Genomic DNA, 21,371 nt, shown 5'->3' on the forward strand with positions numbered 1-21,371 from the left:
ACTTAATTATTTATTGAATTTTTAATATCAATATTTAATTTAAAATCAATTAATAATCTTGAGATATTCTTAATTTAACTGATGTGAAATTTCTTTTATCATCACTTAAATATTCATCTCATGTGTAGAATAATGTATTTATTCTGCGACATGAATCAAGAGGGGTTTACGGAAGGACGGACGAATGGGAACATACTTATTTTGATACTATATTAAGTTTTTAAGACGGATATTAAATTTAAAAACGTACAAGGATCATTGACGTGACTTATTCAACGAGTTTACCGTTCAAAAGAAATTAAGAATGGAAGTTATCATAAGTTAAAAATTAAGAAAAGGATGATTGCTACAGAACAACTATTGAATTGATGTTTCATGGTAAACAATTAAGAATGAGAGACACGAGTGGATTTCTTTCTATTTTTTCTTTAACCTTCTGTTTTTTTTTTTTCTGTTCTCAGTGTATAAACATCGACTGTTAAGTTAACCAGTTCTGGGTGCAGCCAAATTACATGCTTAGAATTTCATGGCACTTGCATTTTCCTCTGAAGGAATCTCTTTAACCCTGCCTACAGAGGAGAAAGTTTGGCTCCAACGACAAAACTGGCCAGCTATAAGCGGCCAAGGAATCCCATCAACTGTTCTAAATTTAACTTTGAGCTTAATAAAAATCAAAACCAATGGGAAAAGACTTCTAGTTTGCAGGAATAAAATTTGTCAACGAGGACGACCCACGTTTGGTTTCTTATATATAGGACCATTGCCATTGTCTCAAACAAGGGAGGTGGCCATTTTTATAATTAGTAACCCTTCATGCTTTACACCCATCAATTTTAATGCTTTTTCCCAATTCAATCATGAATCTCCCTGCTTCAACAACATGCTGCTCTTCCTTTCTTTTTTAAAATGTCTGAATGAGCTGGCATAGCATCTTTATCTCGGACTGCAAGTTCCTTTTAAGCACTCTTTGGATTTTCTAGCCTCTAACTTTCAAGGGATCACTCTCGTTTTTGTTTTGTCTGAAGTTGATCAATCTTAGAAATGGGAAGACAACCTTGCTGTGATAAGGTTGGATTAAAGCGCGGTCCATGGACGATAGAGGAAGATCATAAGCTGATGAACTTTATACTCAACAATGGTATTCATTGCTGGCGAACGGTTCCAAAGCTTGCAGGTAAATCTTCAATGAAGTATTGAAGTTTCTCCACCCCTGTGTGTCTCTGTATCAGGCACATGAACTTGTGATTAAGTTGGGAGGGTCTGATTAAGAATATTGGCATTTTGTATGGTGATGCAGGTCTGTTAAGATGTGGAAAAAGTTGCAGATTAAGATGGATAAATTATCTCAGACCAGACCTTAAGAGAGGGGCTTTCACAGAATCAGAAGAGGATCAGATTATTCAACTTCATGCGCGTCTTGGAAACAGGTAAAGAGTCACCATCTTTCTTGCAACATAAATATGATTATCTATTAAGAAAACTAGGGTAGTGCAACTGTGCAAGGGCAAGGTCCAAGTGATATTCCTGGCAAAATGCCATGGATGATTAGTGTTTATGGCCAGTTCATTCTTCCTTCTAACACATGATAAAATTGGCAGGTGGTCCAAGATTGCTTCACATTTTCCTGGTCGTACAGATAACGAAATCAAGAACCATTGGAATACTCGAATCAAGAAGAAGTTAAAGCTCCTTGGTCTAGACCCTGTGACACACAAGCCTATTGAGAAGGCAGAGAAAACTGATGGTAAAAATACGATGACCTCAAACTCTAATTCATCTAACAAACAAGAAGCAAGCTTCGAGTCAAAGTCAGAGGATGATCATGCCATCACAGTTTCTACAAGCAGAGATGAGACAGGAGAAGAAAGTCAAGTAATTTTTGATGAAACAAACGATCTATTAAACAACTACCAAATGTTGTGTGGAAGCTTTGATTTGGAGTCATGGCTGAACCAAGATACAAATACCTCTTCCTCTTACACATCTTCATTCTCAGTGGAAGAATCCAACAATCCTTCAATGGGTGAAACCAGCTCTACTCAAGAAGACTCCCTAAAGCAATGGGTTGACTGTGTGGATTCATTTCTCTCATGGGATGGCTTTAGTCACCTGGAAGAAAATTTTTTCCTCCTTGGGAAATAGGCAATTGAACATAACTTCTTCTATTCCCAAGTTTCTCTTTAGACTACTACCCTATCGTCTTAGCAATAAAAAAAAGGATCACAAAAGGTGATTCGGATTGTTCATATCTGCTACCAAAAACTGCAGCTTCCTCTCCACTTCAACTCTCTTTCACCTTCTTGCTTTGTGTTTAACCTTTGAAATTGTACTTATCAAAAATTGGTGTCCTTAATTTCCAGAATTAAGTTACCCGTGATTGATCATTATATATGGCTTGTTTATTCTTTGTAGCTGGTATCAAGCTTGTAGCATTTGACCAGAGAGAGAGCCGTAAAAAAGCTTGATCCATTGCCCCTGCCATTGATTGGGTTACTTTTTATCATACTCCCTTTGTAACTGTAAATTTCTGTGTACTGTCACACATCATTATGAAAGTGTCCAAGGTTTCACTTCATTTTGTTGCCTTTTGAAACAACACAGCCTTTAATTTTAACTTAACTTTAAAGGAAAAAGGTGGAAAGAAAAAAGAAAGAGAAAAAGACGGCAACAGTAGAGAATCAGATAGATGCTCCTGGATGTCTGTTGAGATTATGTCTCTTTTATAACCTTTCTGCAATATAAAGCATGATGAGCACTCTTCATTTCTTTATTGTGTTCACTTTTTTGGCATGTATCTGGTAATGCAATTGAGGAAACTGCTTAGCTATCTATTTGTTTTTGCTTTGTTTTCAAATGTTGGGGGGGACAGAGATAACTAGATTAGGTCGTGCTTAGCACTGAAACCTGGAAGTGGAATCCGCTAAGAGTTGTTTATTTCTGTGCATGCATCTGTAGATCATTACAAGGCAAGGAATCTTAAGATGGAACTCAATAATCTAGCCCTGGAGAGAAAGAAAAGTATGCATTCCTGCAATTGTGAATGCATTGGCTCTTGAAGCCGACCAATGGTCTGATTGAAGAGAGACAATGCCCTAATGGACAGAAAATTTCTCAAAAAAAAAAATCAAAAAATATTTTCTAATTTGTAATCACTTTCCATAGCCAATCATTTTGCAGAAAATGTTAATTTAGGAGTCAATGTATTTGATATGAAGTACTCCAGACAAAATAGATTGAGATTTCTTATCATTTTATTAGAGATTTTATGTGTGAGCATTTTCTTCAAACTTTTCACACTCCTTCTTAACCAGAACTTGTTCACATTTTCACTAAAGATTTTTTATATAACAAATTTTCATATGTTCACATTTAATGATGTTCTTCTCAATCACTCGAGGGGATGTATAAACACATGTATACATTTCATAGATAATTTAAATATACACATATATAACTATACGTTTGATTTGCGAAAATAAAATAAGATGAGAATAGAATATTTATTATATAATTTGGTACAATGAATGAAATAAGGTAAAAATAGTTATTATGACTTATTGTAGTGTTTGATTAGTAAAAATAACTCTGAAATAAGAAAAAAATAGAGACTAAAAGAACAAAAATACTAATATTTTATTTATATTTTAAATATTATTATGATTATTTTTTATTTTAATATTTTAAATATTAATATTTTATTTACAAATATTAATATGGGTAGGATGGTAGATTTTTAAATTATGAGAAGTAATTTAGTTTTAACAATTTTTGAAGTTATTCCATCAAATTTAATTAAATTTGACTTTTAAATGATTTTAAAGAATATTATTTCTAAAGAATAATTATTTTTTGATACAATTGTTAACCAAACACGAGAAAAAGTATCACATAAAAATAAAAAAAAAATAATTTAAGTATTCCTAGTACCAAACGTGCAGTTTTTTTTTATCTGAACTTGAAATAACTTAACCTTTCTATTCTTTAGAAAGTTTTGAGGATTGATGTGGAAACCAAGTAATCTGGTATGAAAGGTGAGTTTTTATTCCAAATACGCAGACATAGAACAACCTCTTACGTATATTTGGTCGTAGCAATTCTCTGAAAGCAAAGTGTTTTCATTTTTCCACGATAATGATCAGTAACTTGTTGGAAAAAAAGGGCGGTCAAGTCTGATAATTGACAGTTTGGGAAGCCAACCTCAGCAGCAGCACAAGAGTTAAGAAAAGGGGAAAGAAAATGACACAAAAAAACAAAGGAAGGAAATCATATAAGCCTGGTTTCCAAGCTTATCTGTTGATTACTAGGTCTGATTTGGACACCCAAACTAATTACAATGACATATTTGACTAAACAAAAGGATGATTGGACCTGCAAACAGATAGGATTTCGATATGGTAAACCTATCAGGAAATTGAACAAGTTCCCATCTCCACAATATTGTTTTTATACCCAAGTTGCCTGCTCTTGCTTCATTATATATTGTTTCCAAGATCACTCGTGCAAATCTGCTCAACTATAAATTTAAGACCCAGGTTGCTACTCTTTTCGTATTTATAATCCATTTTTTAAAGCCCTGCAGATGATTTCTGTTCTCATAAAGAATTGAGCTGTTAACTTTGTTTAATAGAATTACAAAAAATATCATCGAACCTGAACATACACCAGTGTGATTAAACTTATTGTTAAGACCAGTGTCTCATGAACAACCCTAGAGCCATCAAGAAAGAAACCAAAGCAATGGAAATAAAGCAAACACACAACCAACCCACCAAGGGATACCTTAACACCCAATGATTAGATGATTTAGCCTCCATGTGTATTGAAGTCAAATATGATAGGCAATGCCAGGACGACTGACAAGGTCAAAATTCAACCCTCAAAATCAACATCAGTTTGGTATAAACTCAGTGTTGGGATGTGAGGGCTGTCATCACTCTAAACTCTAGATAATCGTCATGGCCATCATCACTGCCTCTTGTTTATATAAGAATTGGAGACCCTTTTCTCTTCTTTCTTCATTGCTTGTAAAGGGATAATGATAGAGATATTGGAATGAGGTCATTTCTTTTGGTTAATTTATGAGAGTGAATTAAGTAAACCTGTGAAGAGAATTTATTTATTGGGAACTTATCTTCTTTTTGTGGTCCTTAAGCCATTCACAAAAAGGGTCAAGTGGCTTTGTTTGATTAAAATAATTACTATTTTATCATTTGATGCCTTTAAATATGCTTCACATGAATTAATAACATTTCCAATTTCTTACTCATAAGTGACAGCCAGTATTTTTTTTTTCTCTATACTTTAGTACTCAAACAACATAGATTCCATACACAAATTGTAATTTATTTTAGTTGAAATTAGTCTTGGCACGCACGCAAGAAAAATAATCTCTCTCTCTCTATTTTTTTAATAATAGGATAAAATTTAAAAGTCGAATAATTTAAATATTTTCATTAATTTATAAAATATTGACTTTTTATTTATCTTTCCTCCAAAACCCATACTAAATTTTATTTATTTTCCTAGTTAGTACAATTTGATATTATATGTTTTGGGTTTCACATTGCAATGTAATGATGAAAATTAAATTTAAAATAATAATTTAGATAATCACTTTTTCCCCATTTTTTGAAAGGAGAGAATAAAAAGAATCAAGCCCAATGTAAGTATTGGGCTTATGAGCTCAAGATCTTAAAATTTATGGGGAAACGTTGTCCAACAAAAGCATGGCCCAGATCCAAAGACAGTTCCAGCTGTACAAGAAAGTGTGAGCACTTCGAAAAGAAAACAGTGTCAGCTTAGCTCAAGCTATGCAGAGGGCAATTCCAAGGATACACACTATCGTTGCAACTCCACGCCTTAAATGCTTCTCTCTTAACGCACCCAGGATAGTAAGTTTTTTTTTTTTGGGTATTATTTTTTTCTTTTATATTTGTTTTGTTTTAGTTGGTTTCTTTTCTTTGTTTTTTTTTTTTTGCTAATTTAATGAGATTTTTTGTTTTGGTTTTTATTTTTTAATATAATCGGGCCCAGATTAGTTTGAAAAGCACCCATTTTGATTTTTAGGTTGAATATATCTTTTTGGAAGTAGAAATAATCATTTGGGACATTAGCAAGATTACCAATGAAAATTATGGATTAGTTTGCTAGTTGAGTTGTTGTTGAAATTTGTTTGTGTCAAGCTTGGGAGTTTTATTTTGGTGCTGCTGTGTGGCCTCCTTTCTGGATGGTTAGCCTGAAAGACAGGGGAAGGGAGGATCCGGCGTGAGGGGGTTGCTGATTCTGCATCGTGCCTTGTATGGTTGTTCTGGAGGACTGTGATTTTGTGAAGTTTTGGCACGTATGGATTGGGGCTCCATGGTGGTCATGACTTATTGTAAATGATTTTAACTGATGTTGGTTTAGTAAACCCGCCTGTACAGGAAGGCCGTTTTCTGGTTGTGGTAGGATGAGTGTTCCTCTTGCATCGTTCTCTTTGTGTGGATATCTTGAATGCTGATTGATCTCACTGCAAGCAGATGTTGCTTTTTGTCATATTTATTGTGATACGCAGGTGAAGCATTTAAGGGGTTTAACGTCTCTTCATATGCTGGCCTATACCACTACCGATTCACAGGGTAGTTTTTGTAATCTCTTTGTAATGAATCATTCTTGCTTTTCAAAAAAATAAAAAAAAATTAGTTGGTTTCTTAAGTTTCATGGATAAATAGGTAAATTCTATGGATGGTTCATTGAATCTTTATAATTGAGGTAGAGAAACTGATGAATGATTCATTAGAAAGACGTACTGTCTAATCTCTGTTTTCATGGTAATGACTGAGTAAAATTTCAGTGATACATGCTTATAGCTTTTTTCTCTATGATTATACTAGAATTCACACCTGCCATGCTGAACCTTGTTCAGGTAGAGGTAGAATATGCAAATGGCAGCAAGTTTTGTTTGTCAGCTGAGTTTTTGAGAGTTTATAGCCCAGCTGCTGATGGCAAGATTAGGTCAATTGGAGGTGAAAAGGTTCATATTATAATTCTTGTCTTGGCCTAAACTAGTAAAGGCACATAATTTGCTTGGTTTTCTGCCATTGAACGCACAGCACTGTATCTACTTGGATATGTTAACCCTTTTTTCCCTTAAATTTATTTTAACTCTTGACCCTCCGGGAGATTTTATGTCCCTCTAAAATGAACAATTGTCATGTCTGATTTCTGAGATTGTTTTATCAGGTGATATCTGGGCGGCGCCATGTGGGGATAATGTCTGCTGAACCAGTAGGAAACTATGGTGTAAGGTATCTTCACTAAGTTCTGCATTTCACCATCTTAGATTCTTTATAAAGTCTACATATGGTTAAATTCGTTTTCCCTGTTTATTTGATCATTTGTGTCATTTTTGGGTGGATGGTTCAGGATAGTTTTTGATGATTTGCATAAAACCGGGATTTATTCTTGGGACTATTTCTATAATCTTGGGACCAACAAATTTACCCTCATTCGAAATTATATCAAAACACTGAAGAAGCACGGACTTAGCCGGGATCCACCCAAGAGAAAGTGATTGAAAGACTTCTGATTTTCTGAGTTAGCCCCTCAAGAGCACCGAGTCAACCTTGATCCTATCAAGATGTTGCCATTGAAGAAAGTCAGTGGTCAATCTGGAAGTACATGTTGCAATTGAAGTTAGTTGAAGAACAGCTTAAGAGCTGTGATTTGAATTATTCTATTTATATTTTGTTAAGTCAGTTGTGTGTTTGTGAGATGCACATGCTCCTTTTAATGGTGGCAATCATTGTAACTATTTTACCCCTTAGGCTGTTAGTACTAGTGTTTGATTGTTTCAACTTTGTAAACTAACTGGAAAATCAGTTAGCACGTTGGGATATCTGCTTGTATTGAAATCAATAAAATTACACAGAAAATTTTAATATTAAATGATATTCATTTATTGGTACAATTACACAGAAAATAAACTAATGATACATTGTGTTAAATAGCAGGGGAAAAAATATCTTTATTGTAAACAAGATGAACGCATATTCACCCAATTGCTAGTACTCGGAAAGGAGGACTAGAAGCTTCCAGAATAATGATCAGTAAATTGTGGGGAAAAAAAAGAGAGTCAAGTTTGATAATTGACAGTTTGGAAAACCAACCTCAGCAGCAGCACAAGAGTTAAAAAAAGGGAAAGAAAATGACACAAAAATACGAAAAAAGGAATTCATAGACCTGGTTTTGAAGCTTATCTGTTAATTACTAGGTCTGATTTGGACCCCAGAACTAATTACCATGACATATTTGACTAAACAAAAGGATGATTGGACCTGGAAACAGATATGATTTCTATATGGTAATCCTTTCAAGGAAATTGAACAAGTTCCCATTCCCACAATAATGTTGTTTTTATTCTTGCTTCATTGCCAAGCTCTGTTTATATGTTATTTCCATGATCACTTGTACAAATCTGCTCAATTATAAATTTAAGACGCAAGTTGATACTCTTTTATGCAAGCATTGCACTTGTTTGTTTATGCAGGCATGGAGGCACTTGCAATAACTTAGATTGAAGCAACATGTAATGAACTACTGTAGAAGAATTGCAGAGTTCTGAACATTACACACATAGATACATATATGAAACAATTGACAATATAACATTAGAAGAATTGCAGAGTTCTGAATATTACACACATATATACATTCACAGCAATGACCTAGTAAAATTTCTCTGATACATGCTTATAGCTTCTTTTGCTCTATAATCATATCAGAATTCACACCTGTCATGTTGAACCTTGTTTAGGTAGAGGTAGAATATGTAAATGGTAGCAAGTATAGGTTATCAGCTGAGTTTTTGAGAGTTTATAGCCCAGCTGCTGATGGCAAGATTAGGTCAACTGGAGGTGAAAAGGTACATATTGTAATTCTTGTTTTGGCCTAAACTAGTAAAGACATATATTTTGCTTGGTCTTCTGGCATTGAATACACAGCACTATATCTACTTAGATGATGTTAACCTTTTTTTCCTTAAAATTTATTTTAACTCTTGACCTTCCAAGAGATTTTATGTCCCTCTAAAATGAGCAAATGTCATGTCTGATTGCTGAGATTCCTTATCAAGTGATATCTGGGTGGCGCTATGTGGGGATAATGTCTGCTGAACCTATAGGAAACTATGGGGTAAGGCACCTGCACTAAGTTCTGCATTTCACCACCTTAGTTTCTTGATAAAGTGTACATATGGTTAATGTTTTTTCCCTGTTTATTTGATCATTTGTGTCCTTCTTGGGTGGATGGTTCAGGATAGTTTTGGATGATTTGCATAAAAACAGGATTTATTCTTGGGACCAAAAAATTTACCCTCAAGAGAAATTATATCAAAACACTGAAGAAGCATGGACTCGGCCGAGATCCGCCTGCAAGAAAATGATTGAAAGATCTCTGATTTTCTGAGTTCGCCCTAAAGAGCACCGAGTCAACCTTGGTCCTATGTTTTCTATTGCTTTCTCTCTCTTTAAAGGTGGAAAAATTCTCTATATTGCTAGATCTTGTTGGAGGCTCAAATAATGCAAGCACTCTTTTACAGAGCATTCATGTGGTTTAGTTGTGTGAATCAATTCCTTTTCCAGACAAAAAGAGGGGATACAAACCCAGTGTTATTATGTCCATGACCATTTGAAACAGGTGATTTATTTTTTATCTCAATATTACTCTCTTTGTCTTTGTTTCATTAGACAGTTGGCAAATGTAATATTAGACATACTTGTTCAATTTGCTTGTTGCTTCCTGATGCTTGATGAAAAGAAAAACAGTTCCGATATATGTTCTTGTAAAATGGTTCAATTGATTTACCAAGAGAATGCATTCCAGGTTGGAAGTTTGTGAAAAAGGCAGAATATTGTTTGTACAATCCCAATAGGATGTTGGAATCACATGTTCATGTCTCAATTTGAAGAAGGCTTTACTTTTCAACCCAATCAAATCGATCAGTTTGATTTGGTTTTAACGAACTTAATTGACACCCTAAGCTACATCTAGAGACTCACCAAAAATGTCTTGTTTTGATGCTGGAACTCACAAAGAGCAAAGATAGTATCCTGATTTGTAACAAAAAGGGGAAGAAATTCAGACAATGAATGCACAAGAGAAACCAAAGGGCAGCCAAGATTGTTCTGTGAATCAAGAGGATCATCTTCTTGGATGCTGGAGCAGTCATCTTAAGCCCACCCAAGCTTAATTTAGTTGAGACTTGAACCGTGGCTAGCTTATACTGGCCCAGCTCCTGTTCCAACACTGAAAACAAACATTGATGAGAAGAAAAGTGTTGTTGAACTTGCTTTTGTGAATTTTGATGTGAGGTGATGAACAGACTTCCTTGGATGTCACCAAAACCTTGATGAAAACAACAAGAAATAAAAAAAAATAATCAAGGAACAACCAAAAGAATCTGCGGAATCTTACACAGAGAAAGCAATGAAATCAATATTCGATTACTTTGAGAGTGAGGCACTTAGTTGCACTGGTCCCCTGTTGAATCATGAGAGTTACAATAATCCTATAGCTTATTGGGTTTTGAGATTCACTTCCGACAAGAAAATCCACCACCTCCAATTATTAAACTCATTGATCAATAGATTAGTACATTATTAATATATAATTAAGCACATCAAGATTAGTTTAATCAGACCTTCATATCACTACTTGGAAGTACTATTTATTACAGCTCCCACGCTAGGCCTATAAATTCCAGCCTACCATTAAAACTTAAAAAATAGGCCATTCTTTTCACACTCCATGCTTCCTGGAATTGCTTCTGCATCATCACACAGCAGCCCCATTGCTATGCCATATAAATTATTACAATGTTGGTTGCTTGCTAGCATACATTCTTCATATATATTTGCAGTCTTCCAGTGAGTTTCAGACATTGAACTATATAGTAATCTATATTTCTGCAAATCGGTCGTTAATACTCCCAAAATATTTAGAAAAAAAAAATATTTAGGACACATCAAATTATTTTTTCATCTTAGCTGGAATATATAAATGGGGTGGTCCGTGACGAGGAAGGTTCCGTTAAGGTAATGTTATCAAAACCAATTGGTATTGTTGATGGGAACTTCGATTGAAATACTTGCTATTAAGGAAGCTTTGGTTGGTTTTACACCTTCCAAATGGGTTATTTTTCATAATTCATTGATTGAAAATGATTTCACAAATGCGATGAAATGGGTTATAAACTCTCGTTGTGTCGCATGGAGGCGTAAAAGTTCAGTTAGTTGTTTGTATTTTTTGAAAAAATTATATTGTATCGATGATATTCTTATGTATATTTGTATTTATTATTATTAATATTATAACTCCTTCACCTTTCCAAAATAAAAAAAGTTTTATGTTTGAGCTTGTTTAGCTGCACAAATTAATGTAGACTCATACAACATGAAAACTAATGAAGCTAAAGGTGTATTGGTATAAGGCCAATTAACAGCCTTGCAAAGTTGCAACACATGCATGGCAATTACATGCACCATGTGTGGAAAAACCTCCTGATTATATTATACATATAACAACTAGCATCTGTGTACTGTTGCATCGAAGAATAAAAGAAACTAACAAAAGAATTGTTTCAGGTTATATATTGCCTTTCTCTTGCCCATGCTTAACACTTCATAATAATTAGTATAATCACTTTGTTTTTCTTATAATGTTTATGACATTGTGATAATAGAAAATCTATTTCTTTTTGTTGGTGGGAAGGCTGTGTCTTGATCACTTTCAAACACCCATTTTAACCTAAGCACTGGCTTAGCACTTTGTTACATGCATTATGTACTATCATCTGGACAAAATCCTCTTTGCCTTTAAAAGGAAAAATTTCTTGGCAAAGCAGATAATTCTTTGCTGGAAGAAGCATTAATGGCCAATGGCCCAATGGTCAATCAGTTTTTAATTGGTTTTCATAAACTCATTTGTTTTCTGCTAGTACTCTTGAAGGCATATCATTGAACTTCGGAACACCTTCAATCTACTTAATTTGTAACATTAAATTTGGGATTAATGATTGATCATTAACAACATTGCCAATAACCTACATCAAGAAAGAAAATGCATGAAAGAAAGTTAATGGATAACAATTACAAAATTCCATTAATTTTGCTCCTGTTGATCAGTACTTTCACTCCAATTCTTAATAGCTTGCAACACTGCTTGTTTCACGACTTGTGCATCAATGGTTTCACTTTGTTCTTCATTCTGCAAAAATAAAAATAAAAATTTGTATGTTTTTTTATCATCATCATCGATACGATGCAAATGTCGTAATTTGCCATTGGAAAAATCAGATAACTCAAAAAAATGAATCATGGTTTCAAATTTAGCATATGAGCGTGAAAACAGACATCAGATGTTGATAATTCTTCAACCAATTGAGGAACTGTTAGAAATTTAGACATGAAGATAGATAGAACGAGTACATATAGATATAGTGGGAAAAAAGGCTCAGACTCTTACTTCTCCTCCAACTGCTTGTAATCTAAAACTGTCAGTGCAAGAAACCCTAGCTTCCAGCACGTTGAGACCCAGTTGTTCAAAGGCTTCCAGGATAGAAACAAGCAGACCAGGGCAGCTCTTTTCTGAGAATACATTTATCAGAAATCGCTTCTCTAGGGTTTCTACTGTGACCTGCTATGAAAAATACATAAGAGAAAAAAACAGAGAAAATTTAATAAGTGTATGTACAGGTTTTTCACCATGTTGGAAGAGGAGAAAGTACAGTGTTGAAGTTGAAGCAAAAAAGGGAGAACAGTACAGTACAAAGATGATTCAATAAGGGAAACAAACTAAAAACTTGTATAACCAGAAAAATGTGAATATCAGTGGTTGGAATGTATTACCATAGGCAATGGGTTTTGATGATTTGAAGTTTGTGCAGCTTCTATATCTTGATTCAGCCTTTCTACTTTCTGTTTTAGCTCTTCAATGTACTTTGATGCATCTACTATGATTGATGTTTTGTTCAGCTGCCATACATTTACAATGATACTGGTTTAGCACAAAGTTTACTCTTGGTTTATTTTTCCCTTTTTCTCTTTAATTTCCATTGATTTTCCTCCAAGAAAACACAAGCAACATAGAATTGATAATCCAGGATTATATATCAAATAGTTTGCATAAGATACCAGAAAAAAAGCCACTAAAATTCCAAAACTTTAAAGGGTAACATCTTTCTCCTTTACGGTTCCTTTTTCTTTTTGGTGACTCCAGGGAGATAATCCAAGAAACTTGAGCATTGACAAGAAGTAAGAACAGTGGATGGAGATTATGATAAGGCAGCTAGAAAATGAATCATTGGCAACAGACAGAAACCAACAACTACAGTGAAGCAAAAGAATTATTAAAACTAACAGCAGAGGAGAAAAGATGAGCAAAGGCTGAATTTTTGTTGAATAACAAACGAATGAATGAATACATATACTTAAAAATGAAAGCCAATGAAAGAAAAGGGCTTAGAAGATAGATAGGGAATTTACAGCATGAGAGTTAGTAATGGAACGAAGAAGTTGCAGCTTCTCATGCAGTGCTGCTCTCTTGTGCTCCCTAGAAACCATCTTGTATATGCTTATGTCTTCGGTGTATATCCTTGAGAGGCTTTTTTCTCTCTTTATTTATCCCCCTCTCCTTCTTTTTCTTTCTTTGTTTTCAACTCTCTGCAATGCTCTGAGGTTGTTTAAAAGAGAGGGGAGGTGGAGCTCTCAAATCTATAGGATCCTCCTGTTTGCTTCCCACATGACCGCCTCAGTTTCTTCCCACCACAATATAATATAGATTGCATCTCACTTTACCAAATTGCCCCTTCTTGTTCATATTTTCTCATATTTTTTTCCTTTTTTTTTTGTGATAATCCCATTACCAAGAATTTGTGGGAATGAATCATCCCATCACCAAGACTATAGTGGAGGATCTATTAACTAAAATCAAAGAAAATTCCCTCAACTATACATCAGCATGAATATACATTCTATCTATTCTACAAGTTGAAAGTTTTTCAACAAAAGAAAAATGATGAGGATGAGGATTTAAGGAAAGGCAAGAATCTTAAATGAGTTTAAAACTTTATTTAGCTCAAATTTCAAGCAAGAATAGATGATTAACACTAATGTGTGTGGTCCTTAAAATGAACTATACTAATTTTGTATCTTTCTTTTCATTTCCAGGACAAAGAATAATACTGGCCTCATATTATTTTCTTAACTAGTTTGTGGATGTAATTAGTTGCCTTCATTCCATACTCTTTCCAAGTAAGAATGGTTGGTATTGAAAGTCTTTATCTTGAAGTAGTATTTACCTTCTCTTAGGAGAGTTATTTTCAAGGTTACCCAAAGTTTTAGATTATTAAGTGTGGATGAAAAACTAATTTGTAATTAAAGTTTATGGTTATGCGAAGGGTGAGCAACAACAGTCCAAGGTCACTCGCAGATCATCTTAAAATGATAGAGTTAGATCTATTTTAAAATGATATGTTGACTTGATGAGTGGTTTATGATTCAAAATGTTTAGAATCTGAGTTTTTTTGGATGGTTCATGGTCTTAAAATCAAGTTTTTGGACCGATTCTAAACTAATTATTACTATATGCAAAATAACTAAATATATGTAAATTATAAGACTTGAACCAAAAATGGTGTCTTTTTTTAAGATTTTGATCGTTAAGCTAAAAATTATTTAAAGCATTTAATGAATAATAATAATAATAATAAAAAGCCACCAAAAATATTAAACAAAACTTAAAAATAATAAAGTATAACAATAACTAAGTTATAATGTGAATTCTTACATGGATGTATGAAATTTCTTATAATATTTGTGAATTTGATATTTAATCGTAATTTATATTTATAATAATAAAATATTATAATTTTAACTTTTTATTAAAAAATTCAAGATCGATCCTCAATTACATAAGACCGTAAGTATGGTTAATTTTAAAAGTAATTCTATTAAGATATGAATTGATCCACGGTTTAAAATTTTTAAGATCAACTCTACGTAAATGATTCATGATCTCGACTGCAAGACTGTCCACTCAAACTATACTCACCCTTAATTAAGCCACTAATAGTAATTAAGAAAAATACAAATAGAATATCTGTAGAAAATTTCTTGTAGAGGAGGGAAAAAAAAAGGGTAAATGGGGAAAATAGAAATGGGGGGGGTGGGGTGGCATTGGCTGACAAGTAAGGAGGAAATGGGGGGGAATCATGAGCTCGTGATGTAGAGGAGTGAAAAATGGCCATCGAAAGAAGTGAAGGAGAAGCAACAAAAGGATGTTTAGTTGTGATTTTGGAATGCCTCCAAACACTCCTCACGGGGGCTTTTTTAGACTCCTCCCCCTCTTCCCCGCCTCTTCCCTCCTCTCACCAGCTAGCCGTCACCTCTTTGTCTTCTCTCCCTCCTCTCTCCTCTCTCCTCTCTCTCTCTCCACACGTGCCACTCTACCCTTTCCCTTAATCACTAGTTTTCCAACTTCTCATCAAATGAGAATTTGGCAATTCATGCGTCATCTAATCTTTCTCTTTTTCTTGGAAATTGAATCCATGGTAAATCTGCTAGTGAGGGAGTATTGCTTTGACGTGCATTTGATCTTTCCAGGGCTATATATACCTATTGAGTTGAAGCTAATATCAATGATGCCTTTGACTGATCATGTTCAATATCCCATGCATATCTATCAAGCTGTGTATATATATTATTGCCATGCAACAAGTTTGAGAGAGATTCATGAATACGCGAAACTCCTCAGAAACCTATTTTTTCTCTAAATCCATTGTTAATTGTATACATATCAGATAAATCAAGTTTCCGCAAGGATTTGGAGGGAATACCCTTTTCTCTTTGGTACATCTCTATGCATGGGAAGATATAGAAAAGCTAAGTAAGTGGATCATGAACTCTGCAGGGGGCCATGGGAAGAAGAAAGACTGTTTTTTTCTGATCAAACTCGCTGGGGGCAAGCCCTTTTCTCCGATGAACGTGTCACGAGATGTTTGTATCAGAGACTTTTGATCATATGCAAACTAGTTTGGAGTTGGATCCTTGCATCCAGCATTGTCTCCATTCCACACGGACAAATCATGTACCCACCTATTCACATGTGTGCCCTTTAATCATTACAACAAAACAACACTCTCCATACATATCCCTGCGCCTAACTTGTCTCTTGCCTTCCATGAAATGCTGCTCTTTCCTCCACTTTGTTTTCCCTTTTTTCTTTTTTTTTTATTAAACTTTCTATTGATTAATTTTGAATTTGATCCCATCCCTCCCCATTCAATCACAGTATACTACTATCTAGATTTTACTATAGGGTCTCTGTAGATTTGATTTCCTTTCTCAATATGAAACAGTTGTGGGATTAAATTTTTCTTTCCTTCTGTCATTTTAAGGTTATTTTTGTTTGTTTGTTTGTTTTTTATTCTGGATAAATATCCACCACTTATAAATGTGTGCGTTGAATGGCACATGAATCATTCATTATTTGACAATACTCATCCCTTCTATCACTTCTGTTCAATGAGTGTGACACAATGCTGATCATTATTATGAAACTAAGAAAAAAAGTGAGAAAAATACAAAATAAACAACAGATAAGCAATTGTTTGTCTTCGCACCACCTGGAGGCTTGTATTTAGTTTCCCTCACGACATATGCTAGCTATAAGAAATTTTGCATAATTTATCTCTTCTGCTATCTGCCACCATGCATGGCAATCAAATTAATGGTCTTCCCCCTATGCCCCTGCAAGATTAGGGTTTTAACTTAATTACGTATACCCTTGATCATAGATAATTTATAGAATTTATTTATGCAAGTGATGATTTTTTTATTAAAAAAACAATTTAAATCAATTTTGAGTAATTTATACATTACGTAGAAAGTGCGAAAGTTATAAAATATTGTAGGGTTGAGATTTAAAAGAGTAATTATACTCAACAAGATTAGGATTAGGATTTTAACTTAATTACATAGTGTGAACGAACATATATACTCCAGATCATAGATAATTTATAGAGTTTATTCATGCAAGTGAAGTTTCTCGTATTAAAAAAACAAACAATTCAAATTATCAACATCGAGTAATTTGTATGTTATGCACACATGTGAAAATTACAAAATAATTGTAGGGTCAAGATTTAAAAGAATAATTAAACCCTACTAGATTAGGATTTTAGCTTAATAACATAGCAAATGTGTATATACCCTTAATTATATATCACAATTTGATGTTTGATACTCGAGTTACTAACAGATAAACGTTATAAAATTTACTCACGTAAGTGAAGTTTTTCGTATTAAAAAACAATATAAATAAACATCAAATATAAATTTGAACGTTAGAGATAATATAATTATTTCGAATGAAAATTGAAATGACTTGGTCAGAGCTTTTAAGTTGTGCAAACTAAATAAATAGAGTGATCAGTGGGGGGAGTAAATGCATTTCTTACTGCATAAATGCTTCAAAAAGGTGAAGCCTGAAGCACCTCTTTTTAACCTGGTTCGATCCTAGTCATATGACTTTGTTAGTTGCAAAAAAGTTGGAGATTGTTGAGAAGATTCTCTTTTGGATTTGACTGTTGCTGTATCACATGATTCATATATATATATATATATATGACATGTACGGGGACCTGATGTTTATATTGTAAATATGATTACGACATAATTAAAGCATACTGATTGGTGAAATTATGGGTTATGCATATGTTGATCTGTACGTGTTTTTATGTTGATTTATATATATATATATATATATATATATATAATGTTGCAAATGTATTGATATCATGTGATAAAATAAAACAAAATAAAAAACAAAAACAAGACCAAAATAAGGATTATATTTTTTAGAGGCAAGCCATGCTGAAATCAGAAAGGTTTCCCGTGACATTCCCAGGCCCTCTCATATTTCTTCAAATATATTACCAAATATAAATTCCCATATGATGACAAAGGCTAGCCAAAGACACATATATGCCAGACTGAAACTTGTTAAAAATGCTTCATCTAGCAATTTTTACTTAGATATTTTGCCTCGAAAAACTCGATCAATATCGAGTGTTACTTGTCTGAGGAATTAAAATCGAAAATTCTGGCTTAATCACTTATTAATAATAATTACTTGAAGTCATCTCGACTCTTTTAATACACGATTAAATTTGTCGAAAGAAAAACTTATTTATGATATTTTTCGACAAATTTATTTTTTTTTCTTTGTTTTGTTAATCGTATCTAAAAACTCAATTGATCAAGTTGCTTGCTTGTTTTAAGAATTAAAATCGAAAATGCCGGTTTAATCGTCTCAACCCGTATAATAGATAGTTAAACTTGTCGAGAGAAAAACTTATTTATAATATATTTGGGAAATTTGTTCTTTTTTTCTCATTGTATAATGTATCCTTTTGCAGAGCAGTAATATATAGGATTCTTGTGACTTGGTAGCAAAACTCACGTGAGTTTCACTTCGGGAAAGTACATTCACATGCAATTGTGACAATGGAAACAAAATTTATAAATCTATAAAGTTGAGTGATAAGTGCTTTTGTTGTGTATGCACGTAGAGAGAGAGAGAGAGAGAAATTCATACTTGTAAGAAAAAAAAAATTAAAGAATCTACAAAGATAACGTAAAAAACAAAGACAAGATCGAAGTCTTGTTGGATACATATATAGATATATAAAGAAGTGTACAAACATATCAATGTTTGGTAAGAAAAAAACCGTTGAAGTTAATAATATCTAACATAATAAAATTTTATTACCTTTTAAAACCCAAAAGGAAGGTCATTTTCAAGAAGCAAATTTAATTTTTCTCATGTTTTCTTGTCTATATTTTTTATTTAATTTTTTTTGGGGGAATAAAAGGGTCGTTTTCATGAGTCTTTCACTCTTTGAATTTCATATATCTAATGCCTACAAACAATGCTTCGCTGTGATAGAGAGCTTTACTGTTGAAGTGCACAGAGCTATTCATGCAAACAAATTAGCCTTGCTCTCTTGACAGCTATAACCATTTGTCTTTTTCTTTCCCAAATAAAAAGAGAAGAAAATAAATAAATTGTTTTGCCCAAGCATTCCCATGTTTGTTTTCTTCTATCCATTTACCCTACTCCCTGTCCATTTTCCTTTGCATATTACAAAATTTTTTGTCAAACAAAGCTCAAATCTTAGCTAACAACATGACAACATTCGATGTTGTTTTGATGTAAGCAAAAAAACTATTACTATAATATAAACTCGTGTTTCACCTTTCATGAAGTCATCCTCGCACCATGCTGTGGACCCAAAGTTCTTTAGAGGAACTTGCAAGTTTCTGCAAATGGAAAAATGGGAGGATTGGAATGATAAAGCTAATCATGGTTTATGTACTGTTTCAGTTGCTTATAGTGTAATTAAGCATATCTTGCCAATGCAGTATCAGACACTTGGTTCGACATATCCTTAATGAAATAGATAGCTGGAAGAATTCAATCACAGACATCGTATTTGTCTGCAGATTTTTTGTGTTTTACACATGGCGGTAAGGTTTGATTCGTGTTGGGTGTCTCTTATAATTTCCTTTGTTACGTGGTAAGGTTTGATTCATGACTCTCGACATGATATACATTGAATCAAACTCAATAAGTTCAATCTTGACAGGGGACAAATCGAATTCGAGTGTTCATGTCATGTCAAAACGCAATAAATTTTCGAGTAACTTGACTTGTTTACGAATGAAGTGTGGGACCATATACAAATGGTCTAGATCTAGCAACAATGGTGCATACCACACACCAACCTCAAGATATGTGCCAAAAATGTTTTAGTAAATTGTGAGAAAAGGAGTGGAAAATTTAGGTCACGGGAGGGGAGTGTTGATGGGGTTGTATGTATCGAACATGATACAATTTCAGTTTCATTAACATGGATCATATATAAAAGAAACCAAATCCCCTCACTGAAGAAAACATGTATGGAGCAAATCAGAAGATGCCCGGCAGGCAGGCCCTTTGTCCCTTGTTTCTTTCCTTCACATGAATAGCCATAGGGGGGAGGGGGGAGGATAAAACCAAACCTCTGAATGGCACGGCCATGGCCATATCTGTGGGACTTTTCATTAGGAGTTTTCAACTGTTATTCATTACACCAGTACTTCTTTAAACCCCACAAACTAGGAGAGAGGTACTACCTATCATTATCAGCCTTTCATGGGTTTTTCTTTTTCTCCTTTCTTTTTTTTTTAATTAAAAATTTATTTAATGGAGTATGAAGAGTTTTCAGCATTTGGAAAAGGGATTTTTTTTTCTCCAAACTGGTAAGAAAAAGGACTTTGTTTGTTATGTAATCACTGTTGCTTAGCAATAGAAAGTACTTTTGTTTGTTTTGTCATTAAGGGATAGACTAAACTAATTAACTCTAATACGATCATTAAGTCTCGAGTCGGCTATAGACTTGATTCAACATTCGTGTAATCTCACCTTTGATTAATGTAATTCTTAGCAAAGACATCTTAATTCTAGGATATAATGCTCATAATTACTACTCTTCTTAAGTTGATAAATCGAAATTATCATCCATCTTTGAATACAGGCAATTATATATTCTAATGTAGTTTTTTAATTTGATACAAAAATAGTTAAAAGTTAAAATACTATGTCAAATATTCTTTTATTTTCTCGTATAATTTTTTTTACAATTAGCTTTTGACTTTTTTTAATTAAACTAAAAATTAGGACATGAATAAAATTACACCCAATCAAGAATGAGTGATAAATTCGATTTCTCACCTAAAATATAGAATGGTAAATTTTGACTTAATCCTTTTAACTCTTATAATAATTTATGTACATGTGCATGTGCATGTGTCAGTTTATGTAACTTCTATATGTAATAAATATATTTTATATATTTATTTATTGTATTTCATTTATACAATTATAGGTGTGTGCGTGCACATGGACCTTGTGCTTCGATTTTTCTTTATTCATATATGTATTTACTCATACATGTGTTTTACATTTGTGCCATGTGATCGGATAAATTCGAGATCGTCTTTGAATATCGCATGAAGCGGGATTTAAATTTATTGACGCAGGTAATGAATCCGACCCAATTATTTAAAATTTAGACATGATCTTTTGGCCTATTTTAAAAGTCCAACTAACCTCATGTCTAATTAGATATGGGCTTTTAGAGCCCATGAAATGAGGCCCAAGAATACTTATCAGGTCCATTGAAGAAGTCCAATTTTTTTAAAGAATTGGTCCTGGGCCCATATGGTAAGCCCAAACAGTCTAAAACAAAGGGCGTGCCGAGCATTGAACTTGAGAACTCTTTTCTCAAGAAA

General features: G+C 33.5%; 3 protein-coding genes across 7 annotated transcripts; 2 read left to right on the forward strand and 1 right to left on the reverse strand.

Annotated features, from left to right (window-relative positions):
* Positions 1-763: 763 nt before the first annotated feature.
* Positions 764-2,575, forward strand: MYB40 (myb domain protein 40). The gene is made up of 3 exons (XM_089785532.1): positions 764-1,174; positions 1,298-1,427; positions 1,599-2,575. The coding sequence occupies exons 1-3, from the start codon at positions 1,042-1,044 to the stop codon at positions 2,140-2,142; spliced, it is 807 nt and encodes a 268-aa protein (XP_089641658.1). The 5' UTR covers positions 764-1,041; the 3' UTR covers positions 2,143-2,575.
* A 3,196-nt stretch (positions 2,576-5,771) lies between these two features.
* Positions 5,772-7,937, forward strand: LOC110427843 (Myb domain protein). Of its 4 annotated transcripts, none has more exons than XM_021443469.2 (4): positions 5,772-5,891; positions 6,905-7,012; positions 7,222-7,286; positions 7,405-7,937. In XM_021443469.2, the coding sequence occupies exons 1-4, from the start codon at positions 5,811-5,813 to the stop codon at positions 7,550-7,552; spliced, it is 402 nt and encodes a 133-aa protein (XP_021299144.2). In that variant the 5' UTR covers positions 5,772-5,810; the 3' UTR covers positions 7,553-7,937. The 4 variants fall into 4 exon arrangements, with proteins under 4 accessions (XP_021299144.2, XP_089641680.1, XP_089641679.1 ...); XM_089785554.1 differs by having other exon boundaries at positions 5,870-5,891; positions 6,519-7,012; XM_089785553.1 differs by lacking the exon at positions 5,772-5,891 and adding an exon at positions 5,898-6,443 and having other exon boundaries at positions 6,519-7,012.
* A 3,996-nt stretch (positions 7,938-11,933) lies between these two features.
* Positions 11,934-14,071, reverse strand: LOC110427865 (transcription factor bHLH61-like). 2 transcript variants are annotated; one of them, XM_021443494.2, is made up of 4 exons: positions 13,521-14,071; positions 12,885-13,010; positions 12,502-12,675; positions 11,934-12,243 (listed from the first exon to the last, which is right to left on the reverse strand). In XM_021443494.2, the coding sequence occupies exons 1-4, from the start codon at positions 13,596-13,598 to the stop codon at positions 12,139-12,141; spliced, it is 483 nt and encodes a 160-aa protein (XP_021299169.1). In that variant the 5' UTR covers positions 13,599-14,071; the 3' UTR covers positions 11,934-12,138. The 2 variants fall into 2 exon arrangements, with proteins under 2 accessions (XP_021299169.1, XP_021299170.1); XM_021443495.2 differs by having other exon boundaries at positions 11,937-12,243; positions 12,502-12,672; positions 13,521-14,062.
* Positions 14,072-21,371: the final 7,300 nt, after the last annotated feature.

Source organism: Theobroma umbraticum, unplaced genomic scaffold (genome assembly GCF_002168275.2).
Source record: "Theobroma umbraticum cultivar Fairchild unplaced genomic scaffold, ASM216827v3 scaffold_239.0, whole genome shotgun sequence".
NCBI classification, from domain to species: Eukaryota; Viridiplantae; Streptophyta; class Magnoliopsida; order Malvales; family Malvaceae; genus Theobroma; species Theobroma umbraticum.

Coding starts and splice junctions, on each gene's coding strand:
- LOC110427843 (XM_021443469.2), top strand. CDS start 5,811: ATGCAGAGGGCAATTCCAAGGATACACACTATCGTTGCAACTCCACGC. Junction 7,013..7,221: donor GGTCAATTGGAGGTGAAAAG/GTTCATATTATA, acceptor TTGTTTTATCAG/GTGATATCTGGGCGGCGCCA. Junction 7,287..7,404: donor GTAGGAAACTATGGTGTAAG/GTATCTTCACTA, acceptor TGGATGGTTCAG/GATAGTTTTTGATGATTTGC.
- MYB40 (XM_089785532.1), top strand. CDS start 1,042: ATGGGAAGACAACCTTGCTGTGATAAGGTTGGATTAAAGCGCGGTCCA. Junction 1,175..1,297: donor AACGGTTCCAAAGCTTGCAG/GTAAATCTTCAA, acceptor ATGGTGATGCAG/GTCTGTTAAGATGTGGAAAA. Junction 1,428..1,598: donor CATGCGCGTCTTGGAAACAG/GTAAAGAGTCAC, acceptor TAAAATTGGCAG/GTGGTCCAAGATTGCTTCAC.
- LOC110427865 (XM_021443494.2), bottom strand. CDS start 13,598: ATGGTTTCTAGGGAGCACAAGAGAGCAGCACTGCATGAGAAGCTGCAA. Junction 13,011..13,520: donor CCATTACTAACTCTCATGCT/GTAAATTCCCTA, acceptor AATGTATGGCAG/CTGAACAAAACATCAATCAT. Junction 12,676..12,884: donor ATCAAAACCCATTGCCTATG/GTAATACATTCC, acceptor TATTTTTCATAG/CAGGTCACAGTAGAAACCCT.